At 37.7% G+C, this 14,742-nt stretch overlaps 1 protein-coding gene across 1 annotated transcript; it reads right to left on the minus strand.

The window, feature by feature from the left end:
* Positions 1-12,502: 12,502 nt before the first annotated feature.
* LOC106666956 (SOX domain-containing protein dichaete-like) lies at positions 12,503-14,134 on the minus strand. Its single transcript, XM_014394505.2, has one exon. The coding sequence runs from the start codon at positions 14,127-14,129 to the stop codon at positions 13,365-13,367; it is 765 nt and encodes a 254-aa protein (XP_014249991.1). The 5' UTR covers positions 14,130-14,134; the 3' UTR covers positions 12,503-13,364.
* Positions 14,135-14,742: the final 608 nt, after the last annotated feature.

The following is a 14,742-nucleotide window of genomic DNA, read 5'->3' on the forward strand; positions in this document are numbered from 1 at the left end:
AGCAGACTCTTCCCAACCCTTGGTTGCAGGGGGGGGGGTTTCGAGGAACAAGACAATGGTGCAGCCTTGAGAACATAACGCACTCTCTAAAGCACAAGCTGGCCGTGTTTCCTGGAGCGCATGATCGCCTTAAAGCATCCGCTGCGTGCATTTCGATGATAGGACCAAGGAAGTACATAGTATGCGAGGATGCAAAGACTACGTCTACCTAGTCCTTAGAGATGCGTTAAGGGAACAACTCCTTAGGGGCTTAAGAACTGGCCTATGACGGCGGTTTAGGTTTCGAGATCCTGTCTGAATAGACGGGGAGGGTGCATAACCATCTGAACTACCGGGCAGCGAAATATCGTCCCAAGTTCCCAGCTGCGTGGGAATGGACTCGTAGTGGCTTAGTGGCGAGACCCCTAGCGGGTATCTAGAGAAGAGGCTGATGTTTCATCCGTGGTCTTCTAACTAAGCCCTTGCGTATGACCTACGTAGAACCCCCCGACCTCGCGAGAGACGGAGGGATCGGACTACCGAAGCGTACAGCCAATGAGGATGCTAAGACTACGCTGACGGAGTCCCTCGAATGCGTGAGGAATGGTGGATGGAGGCGGGTGTTTTTCTGTGGTGCCCGCATGGGCTTCCTCTACCGGAAGCATGGTCTCCTCTAGGGGTGGTTAGAAATTCCACTTAAATCGAAACCGTAGCCAGAGGGAATCCACAGGTTTCGACGCTATCGGAGCCCCTACACCCAGGGAGATAGAGTTATCGTTTCTATCTAGGGAGTGAGTAGGAGACCGGCTGATCCATTTTGGCTCTATCGGGTTTCCCTTTACGCGGCGCACTACTTAAGAACACAATGTTAGCCCACCTCCTCGGAAGGGGCAAGCGGGAGAAATCGCCATGTTTGTTTGGTTACTCTATTTATTTGCGGGCTTCTACATCGAACCTCTCGGTCTTACAGCCTACCGTGCGCGGACAACCAGAGAACTTGAATATCTAAACGTGTCATAAGGCCTATGTGCCAGGTGCGCACGCTAAAGAACCGCAATGTCATAAGACATTGCGACCCCCAGTGGGATAGCGCAGTGTCCTTAAGTTACAAGCCCTAAGTGGGAATGGATTCGTCGTGGGCCGTAGGTTAGGCCCCTGGCAGACACTTAGAGAAGAGCCAGCCTGTTGTTCTGTGTTATCCCTATGGGCTTCCTTTACCGAAGGCAAGTTCCTCTAGGGGGTGGTTAGAAATTTCACTTTAAACAATCCGGTAGTTTGACGTAAGCGGGCCCCTACACTCAAGGAGATCTTCTCTATCCAGGAAGTGCGGTTGGAGACCGGTGATGCATTTCAGCCCTTTCGGTTATCCCTTTACCGCGCGGCACGTGGTTGAATGCAAAATGTTAAGCCTTTGGACGAGACAAGCGGGAGAAGTCGACATGTCTGTATGATTTTTCTGTGAGGTGGCTTCTACACCGAACTTCACGGGATTCACCCTATCCCCTCGTGAGCATAGGTGGGTCGTTCCTATCTTGAACATCTAAATGTGTGATAAGGCCGGGTGCCAGGTGTGCACGTTAAAGAACAAGTCAAATTCCGACAGATGGAATATTTCAAGTAGCATAGTTTTAAAAACTTTAATAAATATAAAATCAGATTAAAGTAAAGATGTTCTTTTAATATGAATATCTTATTTGTATGGTAGCAAAAAATAAGTACGTATCAAAGTTTACACATCCTATTTTTATGGTCACATGAGAAGATGAACATGTATATCGTCTATCTACTAAATTGAATTTTACATAAAATCTGATTACAAATAAGATGATGAAATGATCTTATCTTTATTCCACCAAGGCATTGTACGCTATCAAAAATGTTGGTATACAAAGTTGTTTTTCCAATGATTGGTTAATTACAAAGAGAAAAAAGAAACGGGACGCTTTAGTTGCCGTTGGGAACATCGTTATCTACTTGTTTGCTAGTGGTTTAACAAATAACAAGCCTAACAAGTTAACCAATTATCCAGAGGCTCTGGAGCAATGCAAAGGGAGAGTTTTGATAAATTGTCGCAAATACGAATGACGAGTTTTGTAGGTTGAGGGGGGTGGAGGGAGGACAGGTAATTATCGGCCCGGTAGCTTTGTTATGCTCACGAGCAGACTCCCCTTTTGTTGCACCACTCTCCCGACAATGCTCGGCGCATATTTAGCAACAATGACCCCTCTCAAATCCAGGACGCGCATACAGTTGTAATTCAAACCTATACCTCCGCTCCAGCTTTGTTTCTTCGTTCCCTTTTGACGGATTCGAGCACCCTGTCATAATTGTCATTCATATCCTTTGGAAATGTTCGAGTGAGTTTGACCCGGGTCTTGAAAACAAGGAACTTCTTGATTTCGTATCAATAGCCGACTCTGAGTTTAATTCTTTGATTATCCGGGCGTTATTAAAGACAAAGATCAAAAAGTCGTTATACATCCGTCAATACGGCGGCACTTGAAATATAACAAAACGCTATTGGAGTTGTGCTTTTGTTTGGAAAAGATTAAAATCTAGCTTTAATTAAAACTGCTGTTTGTTCCATTTCAAAAAAGGAAAACAGAAAGTACATACTCGTTCCTTTTTTAGACCAAACACAAAAGCGGCCCATACACACAGCCTATAAGTCTGTCAGCTTTATCCTAGAAAACAATGCTTTTCAATTATAAATATGAATGACGCTCTACAATATATGATTTTACTCAGCTTACCATCGATCGTAGCATAATTCCGAGAGTCCCTTACACTAAAAATGAAGGGACAATGCAGTTTTAGGAGGGTAACGTACTGGGCACACCGTCAAAGGACTTCAAACTGCTTGGAGTCTATGGAATACAGTCAGCGGTAAAACAAATATGAATTGTAGTCTGGTATATACCCATCGACCCCAATTTAGATTAGTTTATTTTAGTGAACAGGTAGATGGAGGAATATCGAGTACTCCATCTACCAAATGTATTTATTGGTGTGAATGGAGAGAGGCTAATGGGGAAGTAGCATCTCGATCGCCCCTCATGTTGCGTGAGAGACTTGGGTCTACGGCGGAAAACTTTTAAAGTACCCATCGACCCAAAATTAGAGTAGTCTATTATAGAGAACAAGTAGATGGAGGAGTATCGAGTACTCCAACTACCAAACAGTATGAGTGCGATCAATGTAAATAGGTATATACATAAGTGTATATCGTACGGTCACTAATCACCACATATGTATATCGTATGTGTGCGTATCGAGCGTGTTGCGATATTTTGCTAGTGCTTCGGGGCTAAAATGACCAAGCTGTCGGATGCCCATGTCAAAAAAAAAATTGTAGTCTGGTTATTGTCAGCTGTGTTTCGGCAATTCACCAGATTCATTTATGAGTCAGGAGTTCGTCAACAAGTTGATTTCTTTCCAAAGTCAATACAAATTCTAATAAGTTGAGTCTTCAAACATTGGCCTACATTTTTTCACTGGTGTGAACTTTTTCAGCATTAGCGATATTTAGTGGTGGATTAGATGATCGAAGAGGGCCAAACAGCAGCTTCATAACCTCCCAAGCTCAAAATCTTTCTAACTATAAATTATGGTTTCGTCGTTTCTCATTATATTCACTAGTTTCGTGGTCCGCTTGACCAATTAATATCTTACAATTAATTAAGGTTTTTAGTTGAGATAAAAAAGTCAATGGCACGAGCGGGATTCGAACCCACGATCTTCGGCTAGATACGGCGCTACTCTACCACTTGAGCTATCGTGACCTGGATCCACTCGGACACCAACTTCCCATCTCATAGCGGCGTATCAAGACGAAGATCGTGGGTTCGAATCCCGCTCGTGCCATTGACTTTTTTATCTTAACTAAAAACCTTAATTAATTATAAGATATTAATTGGTCAAGCGGACTACGAAACTAGTGAATTTAATCAGTTTAAAATGAAGTATACCTTCACTAAAGCTCTCCGTAGCCATTTCATTTGTCGCCGTGAATCAAATAGATTACACGACATTTGAAAAATGGCAAAAAGGAGGGAAAATTCAAAAGGTGTGGTTGAGATGGGAAGTTGGTGTCCGAGTGGATGGAGGTCACGATAGCTCAAGTAGTAGAGCAGCGGCTGAAGGTCATGGGTTCGAATCCCGCTTGTAACACTGACTTTTTTATCTCAACTAAAAACCTTAATTAATTGTAAGTTTCTCATTATCTTGGTCTGTGTTTTTTTCTAGTTTGAACTGTCAGACATTTTTCAGAATTAAGCAATATCCAGCAATTTTTTTATTGTTACGATTTCTTCGTTAAAACGAATGATTTGATGAAACTTCAATAAAACATTAGTTCCCTAGAAACGAGAAAACTTTCGAACGACTGTAATGAAATATGTTACATTTTTGAGATTAGATTTGAGTATTATTCTAATCTCATAGATTCGCTTGTATAAAAATTATTTAGTGTTGGTTTTTCCTATCAGTTGATGGGCCTTTAATGTCAGACAAAAATATGACGTAAACATTACATAACTTTTTTAATGCAAAAGTTTAACAGCTTTATCTACTTTATACTTTTCCCTGATCAATTTATCGCCGAATCAAAAGCGCTTGTATTGTACAAGAACATTAAATGTAATTGCTGGGTGATTCGAAACACATTAGCAGCGTTCGTGTGACGTTCCGGCTAACATTGTGTCTGACGGGCAGGAGAGAAAGGTAGCACACAGATAAGAGAAAAAATAATTTGATGACGAAGCTAGAAAAGTGTTTACGGCTTCATTAGTTGAAAGTATCAGTGCGCAGAGTCGTGGGACGGACTTTAATGCTTCCTCATTCTCGGTCGTAGGGTTTTTTCTTAGGAGATTTTTGAGCAGGCGAACAGTCATCGTGGTCCATTATTGTATTGTCCACTGTGGATCAATTGAGAAACACAATCCTCAGAGCTTGTATCTCTACTTCATAAATTTCAAAAAGAAATGGGATTAAAACTGGAGGTGGTAATAAAACGAGATCTAAGTAATTTTTTAACGTTTGAGTGACGTTTTTAATTACATGTATCAAGTTATGAAATGTTTTGTTTTTGCAAGAACTATGTTGTCAATTGATGAGAATATTCGCCCAGTATTATGTTCCAACAGAAAGAAAATGGAAAGTTTTGAGGTACGCTTCAAAACTGAAAAAACCAGGAGTTGTATCACAGAGGATTTGGATAAGGAAACTCAAGAACCGCGAAAGGAGTTAATTAAAATTCAACTGGAATTGAGAGAATCTGGTCAAACTGGTAAGCTGAGGAGAAATGGCCTTGCTATTAATGGCAGATTCCGTCACGTCAAGAAATTGATGAAAAGGTAGGATAGAAAAGGTGCGGAAGGTGAAGAGAAGGAAGGCAAATCGTCTTAAGAAGTGGATAAAGCTACGTCTTTAGAAGCTGTCTCCATTACCACATTTACACCGACAGCGATGCGATGCGGTGCTGAAGGAAAAGCAGATTCCTGATTGCTATAACGAACTATATTGCCTTAGGTATAAGAAAAATATCTAAAATTATTTAAAAGTCACTTCACTCAGAGGAAGAGGACTCCATTTAATAGAAATGATTTGAAGTGGGGTGAATATATCAATTCACTTTTTGAAAAAGATAGTTCTACTCACATAAGTTTTAGGCAGCTAAACTAAAACACACGCTAACTTCAAACCTAAATTAACAACATTCTTGAGATTAATTAATGTTTTTAGTTCAGATAAAAAAGTCAATGTCACGAGCGGGATTCGAGCCCACGATCTTCTGCTAGATACCCCGCTACTGTACCACTTGAGCTATCGTGTCTTCGATCCCCTCGGACACTAACTTCCCATCTCAACCCTACCTTTTGAATTTTTCCTCCTTTTTGCCATTTTTCAAATGTCGTATAATCTATTTGATTCTCGGCGTCAAATGAAATGGCCACGGAGAGCTTTAATGAAGGTATACTTCATTTTAACTTATTAAATTCACTAGTTTTCCTGGTTCGCTTGCCCATTTAATATCTTTCCATTAATTAAGGGTTTTAGTTGAAATAAAAAAGCAGTGTCACGAGCGGGATTCGAACCCTCGATCTTCGGCTAGATACGCCGCTGCTCTACCACTAGAGATGTCGTGACCTCGATCAAGTCGGACACTAACTTCCCATCTCAACCCCACCATTTGAATTTTCCATCCAATTTTGCCATTATCTCAACTAAAAGCCTTAATCAATTGAAAGATATTAGTTGGTCAAGCGGACCACGAAAACTAGTGAATTTGATATTCTTTATAATTGATTAAACAGTGAAAAAACATACAACATACATACATATAAATAACAACTGTGTTTTAGAGTCATTTGACGTTACTAATTTATTTACAAATAACCCTGTTAAAGAATGTACTAAAAACTAACACAATAAAAACTTATGCCGTACTCCTTTAACGAATCTGTAAAAAATGATCATATACCTATTATCTAATTATTTTAAATTCATTAATCAATTTTATGAAATGAAAGTGTTACCAACAGGGGTCCTTTTCACCATTTTCCCCCTCGTGACACTGACTTTTTCATCTCAACTAAAAATCTTAATTAATTGTCCAAGCGGACCACGAAAACTAGTGAATTTAATAAGTTAAAATGAACTTATCTTCACAAAAGTTCTCCGTGGCCATTTAAATTGGTGGCCAATCAAATATATCACACGACATTTAAAAAATGGCAAAAAGGAGGGAAAATTCAAAAGGTGGGGTTGAGATGGGAAGTTAGTGTCCGGGTGTACGGGTCGGCGTACATCGATAATTATCATGATTAAATAAAATAAATTGATGAGACAGAGAAAATCTCAAATGATAATTTGTTCTTTGTGATGTCGTTCAGCATAACAGTTAAAAATTAGATATAACGTCCTATTCATAGGCTAAAAACCATTTTCTTGATTTTTTGTTAAAGAGTGAAATTTACAAAAAAAACGTAGTAATTGGCATTTGGACCCGTCAGAACTCTGTTGTTGAAACTCGGACGGATTGAAAGGCAGGGGTTGTTGGCGAACACCATTGCCATCTGTTACAATTAGCAGGCTTGAATCAGAGTCGTCATTACTATTTTCGGAAAACTGGCTCATTTTTCAATCGCCCTCGCACAGGGGTCTTTCCACACACTGCTCTCCCACTGTGCGATTTCCGTCCTTTCATTGTTCTTGGATTTTAAATGCGACCCTTTCAGCGCGCGGCCTTCTTTGTTTGCGACGCCCTCCGCCCTTTTATACTTTTCACCCGGTCCGCCGGCCCTTTCCAAAGAGCCACTACTTTGATCGTTCCTAAGGCGTTTTAATTAATTATTGTTGTTAACACCTCTATTGTAAAAGGGGTATAACCCCCGGGAAATAATCCTAACCCCGGCTGCTGTCAATTTGAGAAAAATAACATTCACGATGTTAAAAGGTTCATTGATTGACCCCGCTTCGTTATAGAAGTGTACTATAAATAAATAATATGGTCTTTCTTAGAGCACGTCCGTCCACAATATTGTATTCAGAATGCTTTATTTTGACGTACTTTCTCTTGAACAACCAAAAGCAAAGGCCGGAAAGAATGGACATTGTTATTTGAATAGATGTGGACAGAGATATTTATTGTATCTCGCCCTTTTGGGACGCCTTAGTATACAATCGATGTAATAATCAATAATAAAAAAAATACATTAACAATGCGATTATCCTCAAGAACCTTAACAAAAGACCCAAAAACTAATGGACAATACAATTAATTAAGGTTTTTAGTTGAGATGAAAAATGGCAAAAATGAAGGAAAACTCATAAGGTGGTGATGAGATAGGAAGTGGATCGAGGTCACGATAGCTCAAGTGGTAGAGCAGCGGCGTATCTAGCCGAAGATCGTGGGTTCGAATCCCGCTCGTGCCATTAACTTTTTTTTCATCTCAACTAAAAACCTTAATTAATTGTAATGTACTAATTGGTCAAGCGGACCACGAAATTAGTGAATCTAATGGACAATCGTGAAGCGTTTGTCATCCTTCCTTACTTCGTAAAAAGTAAGACAAAACCCCTGATCCAAATATTTTTTTAAATTTGCACTTTAATCTTTAAAACAGTAAAACATAATAATAATATGTAAAAGAAATAGTACTTGGGGGCGTCGGTGGCCGCAACGGTTTAGGCGTTGACACGGCGCTCATCACTATAAGGTAAAGGTCCTGGGTTCGAATCCAGCGGCCCTGCATTCGAACCCGACATACTTACAAATGGGCTTTTTTTCAAAAACACCGGCACCCCGAGGGTTGATATAACCTCTGCTGTTGCGAACCCTCGTAAAATAAAATAAAAAATAAAAAAATAAAAATAAAAAAATTTGCACTGATATAGTCACTATATCACGAGACAGAATATAATTAAGCGTATGCATTATAAACAAAATTTGTACCCTTATATGAAAATGAAAAATACGTAGATACAAACATTTAATTGGAACAAATGGAAATAAAATAAAAATTTACAATCTACAGATCCTACTATATGAACATCGATATATAGGAAGTGAGAAAAAATGAGATCATATTACATTCTTAATCAATATTTCATGAAATATTTAATTCGTTGTATATGAGAAAGACATATTAGGTCATATCCTATCATGAAGATTTTACCGTTGGTTATTCTTTCTATTAGTTACACCTTCTATGAATTTTGGACAATACACTCATCCAAATACTTTTAAATCGTATTCAAAATAATTGTTATTACAGAGAATTCACAGTTTCGTGATCCGCTTGACCAATTAATACATTCAATTAATTAAGGTTTTTAGTTGAGATAAAAAAGTCAGTGTCACGAGCGGGATTCGAACCCACGATCTTCGGCTAGATAAGCTGCTCTACCACTTGAGCTATCTGACCTCGATCCACTCAATTCGAATCCCGCTCGTGACACTGACTTTTTTATCTCAACTAAAAACCTTAATTAATTGAAAGATGAGAATAGTGTTGAATTTACAAATATTTTTGGGGGATGTTAAAAGATTGTTTCTCAGTTGGAGTATGTAAAAGCCCAATTACGTGAGTTCCTATTAAAAAAACATACCTATTCAAGTTTTCAAATGGCCAGATTTGGTTTACAATTTAGACCTTTTCTAAATTCCTTTGCCAATCCCTGATATAAAGTAATCATTTTTTATTGCGTAAAACGATTAATAATTTATTATAAATTCTTTTAACAATTTGTTTACTAAGTCGAATTTTAATCGTTTGGTGTAAATCAAGAAATGCACACAAAAAAAGCAAAAAGTAGGGAAAATTCAAAAAGTGGAGTTGAGTTGGGAAGTTAGTGCCTGAGTGGATCGAAGTCACGATAGCTCAAGTGGTAGAGTAGCGGCATATCAAGCCGAAGGTCGTGGGTTCGAATCCCGCTCGTGACACTGACTTTTTTATCTAAACTAAAAACCTTAATTAATTGAATGTTATTACAGAGAATTGAACATATCCTTATATGAGGATGAGAACTACTTAGACACAAACACTTACAAATCTAATCAACAGATCGACAAACTGGAAGTGTGCGGAAGAAGAAAAATTCTTGCTTAGAATATAATAAGTATATAATATAATATATAAGTATCGAATAAAATATTTTACGTTATATCTAAAAAAATAGATTTGGATTTTTTCAATTCGGAAGATTAACGTTAGGTCATATTTGGTGTGTAATTTCGGTGAATGTCGGACAAAACATTTCATTCCAAATTACCAATTTGCACACTGATGAAGAATCCAACTAATATTGATGTTATTCAGCATAGAGGTAGAAAGTAAATTGCAAAATGCATAGCATGTTAAACATAATGATGAAAAAATAATGTTCAAACTTGCAATCGATAATTGTTGATAATAATGTTTTGTTGAGGCGAGAAGAGGTGTCTGACGACCAGTCGAATATGAAGAACTGTTCTTCAGAAATGGAAGATGCTTTGGAAAGATGGGAATAAAATGTTTGCTTGATTTGTCAGTGATTAGAAACAGTTTTAAAAAGAAACAATAGAACAGTTTTAAGCAGTACAAAAAATTGAAACAAATTTTAAACAAATTATTAGAAGGTCACAAAGGGAAAGAAAAATGATAAAAATAACCATTCAAGTAATTATTTCATTTCATGCTAATTTAATTATAGTTAAATAATAGCAAAAATAAAACCTGGGATCCATAACGTCAAAAGAACGAACAGTTAAAATAGCATATTCTATGACTCTATGTGGTATAGCATTCGTAAATTATAACTTCAGTTATAACTTAATTATAACTTATAATTAAAATGGTCAATTAGACTACTAAACATAAATAGGTACATTATAACCTTTCGTGTACCATGCAACTTGGCATATAAGTTATATTTATTAATGGTTAACACTTTTTTTTAAGTTTTAAGTCAAAACAACTGATGAAAAGGAGTGGGCAGCATCCATAAATCGATATTTGTAATAAAATAAATAAATACTATTTATGTGTATTTTTTGTTGTCTCCGTCTGTAGACTAGAGTAGGTAGGAAGATTTTTAAAAATGGGAGATTTTTTCTTACTTTCTGTTGGATGGCAGTCATGCAATTTGCCGTTTCCGATCATCTTGATCCGTCGTTCCTCGCTGTTTCGGTCTGTCATAGTAAGACCCACCGAAGACGGAGAAGTGCCCAAACGCGTCTCAAATTGGGCAAAATTCTAACACTTACGTACATTCAAAAAATGTAAACAATCTTAAGATTAAAGTAATACTTTACTGTAATACTTTTAATACAATTTGAAAAAAAAATATAGTGCATTATTTGAAAATGATGCATTGTTTTTAAACAATTGGGCGTAAATTTCCGTTGGCCTTCAATAATAACAATTTTACTAGCATTGGTTAATTTTAACGAACTTACAGACAATCAAGTCAAAAAGTTAAGTATCAAACACAAAAAGAAAAATGTTTTACGTTAAAGTTCGATTGAGGAAAAAAGTTAGGTTAAACTTATTCAATTATTCATTAATGTTTCAATTATTTTTTTATTATTATTATTATTATTTTTTGTGGCAAATGTTACTTCAACTTAGAAATAAGAGTTTGTGAGCGGAAAAACTGAACCCAACAGCGGAAACACTTTTACAGTCGTTGTTATTCCAAAGGGGAGTTTAGAAAAGAATAAAAATAAACAATATTCAGATAAGAAATAGGAAAAAAACTGTTTATAAAGTAGATACGGACTTTTGAAAAAATAATTATGTGATTTGAACACTTTGCCGCCCTTTAAAACTTTACGATATCAAATCTCACCGTTATCGAAAGTTATGCAAGTCAATATTTCAACAGATAACGCCTCACCCTCCCTGAAAATAATATTTTCATGGAATGTAGTTTAACATTCAGGGAAATGTTAACAAACTACCAGGAAACCATAAAAGTTTGTGCGGTTTTCGTTTGCCATTGTTTTAATTCCGTTAACTATTTTTTCTATTTACAAAGGGGAAATTATTTGTTTACATCACACAATAAAGAACACACTAGTATATACAGAAAAAGTGGCATGAACAGTTCACTGTAAATAATCAAATATTTTCTTTCCCATGGCTTCAAAACCGATCATTTGTGTATGATTATTGTATGAATTTAAGGTCGGTACGAAAGTACATTTCGTAAAATGTGCACTGCGTTCTGTGATAAAACAATAAGTGTCGGCACTGCTTAAAATTGATTCAAAAAGTTTAAAAAACCACTCCACTAAACGCAAAGCATTTTGTTGATAAACTGAACAGGGTCATTCGATGACAGCCAATGGTATGACCTCTCGGTGCTACTGAATTAATTTTTCGTTACATGTGACAATCCGAACAAAAAACTTCTCTACTTTTTGCCGTGAAAGGCAGGTTTAAACGCTGGATTGTCTGTCGGTACACTAAGCACCCCATGCAAACTCGACGAACCCCCGTACCAAGGGAGGACTTGATGTCCAAGGTCGAAAGTGCAGGTGGTGGGCGAAGGTCAGAAAAAGCAATCGGCCAAAAGCTTCGTGCCACCGCGGCCGCTGACAAAAACGACGAGGGGCAAAGTCCCGTTTCACATCTTCGCACGGTGGGGTACTTGACCTCATAAATTTTTTCTTTCTGATATTTTTCTTGACAATTTTTTAACATATTTTAATTTTCTTCCACATCGAAAACACGAATCTTTTTTTTCTATACGTCTCAAGATATGTCAAGGTGGTATTTATTTTGTCTTCAATAAAACTAATCTGTATAATTCTAGTGTGCAATAAAAAATAAAATAACATTCCTTGAGTTTTCATAATTCATCTTTATTTATAACAATAAAGTATTGTAAATAATAAGTACATTTTTTTTAAATTTCAATAACAATTAATATTCACATCTTAACTTGTTTAAGTTTTTAAATCACAGAAAATTATTATTTTATCCCTAATTTTTAAGGTGTTAAAACTAAATTAAAACAAAAATTTATGATTGGTTTGAAAAACGCTATATAATATAATTAATAACTTGATTGTTGCAAAATTGAGAACTTACTAAATGTAAACATTGTTACTTTAATGGGGTTTGTTTCTTTTGAAACCAATGGAATTAATGGGGTTTGTTGGCATAATCCACAATTCAATATGAATGTAAAGAAGCTAATTTTATTATTGAATTGAAGATGGTCGTATGTTATATATTTGTTATAAGTTTTCTACTCGTGAAGGTGGTTGAAAAGCAAAAGAGACTAGTTAAATTTGAAACAGAACAAGTTTTATTTTACAAATTATACATAGACGATATGACAAACTAGATAATATTTACAGTAATAAATACTTAGGCGATTCTCAGATTCGAATACATTATATACAGCAATAACTTTACAATATAATATTAACAATATTTATAAATTAAAAATGGTTTATCAAATTTTTAAACACTTTAGTCAGGGTAGTTTAATAACAATAATTCATAATTACATTGAATAAATTCGCTTTAACGCTTAATATAACACTTTGGTATGAGATAATACGTATATATTACTTAAGCTTTTTTTAATTTCAAACTACCAACTAGAAACAACATCCAAAGCACGGAAAACACTAAATAATTAGTCCAAATCGTTTAATCACATATTATAATATATCCATAAATATATATAGGTATATATTTTTTAATTATCCGTTTTTAAATCTCCATACTTTTAAGGTGTATAAACAAGAATTTAAAGGGAGAAGGTAGTCGGTGTGGGCTATAAGTAAATATACGAAAAGAAAATTAATAAAAAGTCTTACCTCGGTATGAACACATATCACATACATAATACACAAAAGAAAAGATAAATTCGTATAAAAATACACTTTAATAAATTACAGAGACGGGCCTCCTGAGGCTCTCGATGTCGAGGGATGGCGGTGTCGATCCCGGCGTCGACTGCTGCGGGTGTTCCGTCGGACTGGAACCGGGACTCTGGCCGCCCCCGAAGAGGAAATGCGGCGGCGGCGGTTGAAAGAGGGCGCTGAGGGGCGGTGGAGGAGGCTGAAACGACTTCCCCTGAGGATAGAGCGAACTGTAGAACGAACTGACGACGGAGGCCGTTTTGCCGCCCTCGGGGCTCTGGCTCTGGACGAGCTTGCTGAAGTTGACCGCGTCGAAGGCGGAACCGAAGTAGGGCGGGAGCGGCGGGTAAGCGGCCCCCAGGCTCTCCAGAGGGTGCGGGTGGTTCCCGGCGAAGTAATGGGGCAACGGGAAGCTGTGGAAGCCGGTGCCAGACGAAGGGACGGGCGTCGTGCCCGGCTTCATCATCTGCGGGTGCTGCCCGGGCGTCTTGGGCTTCCTCCGCGGCCTGTACTTGTAGTCCGGGTGCTCCTTCATGTGCATCGCCCTCAGCCTCTTCGCCTCGTCGATGAAAGGCCGTTTTTCCGATTCCGTGAGCAGCTTCCACTCGGCGCCGAGCCTTTTGGAAATTTCAGAATTGTGCATCTTCGGGTTGTCCAAGGCGATTTTCCGCCTTTGGATCCTCGACCAGACCATGAAGGCGTTCATCGGCCGTTTGATGTGCTGCTCGCCGGGCGATTGGGGTTCGAGGCCGCCTGGCAGAGGGAAACTGTAACCGTGTCCTGACATCCCGAGGTTCGGCACTGTTCTGAATCCGGCCGACCCGCTTCTTCGCCCCTCTTCCGAGGCTTGCACCGACGGAAAGGCGTGGCCTCCGGCGCCCAATCCCGACCCAACCACGCCTTCCACCGCTCTCGACCTTCCCCATTCTCACCCCTACTCTTCCAATAAAGGCAATCTGACAAAAGGACATTGGACAATCATAAATCTGGCTTACCTACTCTCTCAGTTTACTTAGCTACGAACCGACTATATTATATTGGGTTGTCCGGAAAATAATGCAGGATTTTAAGTTTTCATTAAAAAAAATCTATATAAAATATTCTGTTTACGTTTACAGGATTACTCATTTGTATGNATTATTTTGATTAAAGAACATTGCTTTAAAGTAACTAGTTTCTTTTTTTTTGTTTAATACCAAAATCCTGCATTATTTTCCGGACAACCCAATACATGTGTTATATTGTTATCCTTCGCCTCGACCGAGTTATTTATTAGAAAGCCCTCCTCCCTCTGACTTCCTTATTAAGGGTAGCCTTTCGCCGTTTCTAGCATCGTTTATTATTTAATACAATTACAATATATCAACTGTTTCCCTCAAATTTGTCACTTGAATTAAATA

The sequence above is a fragment of the Cimex lectularius genome, unplaced genomic scaffold (genome assembly GCF_000648675.2).
Source record: "Cimex lectularius strain Harlan isolate CLEC.00 unplaced genomic scaffold, Clec_2.1 scaffold189, whole genome shotgun sequence".
In the NCBI taxonomy this organism is placed as follows: domain Eukaryota; kingdom Metazoa; phylum Arthropoda; class Insecta; order Hemiptera; family Cimicidae; genus Cimex; species Cimex lectularius.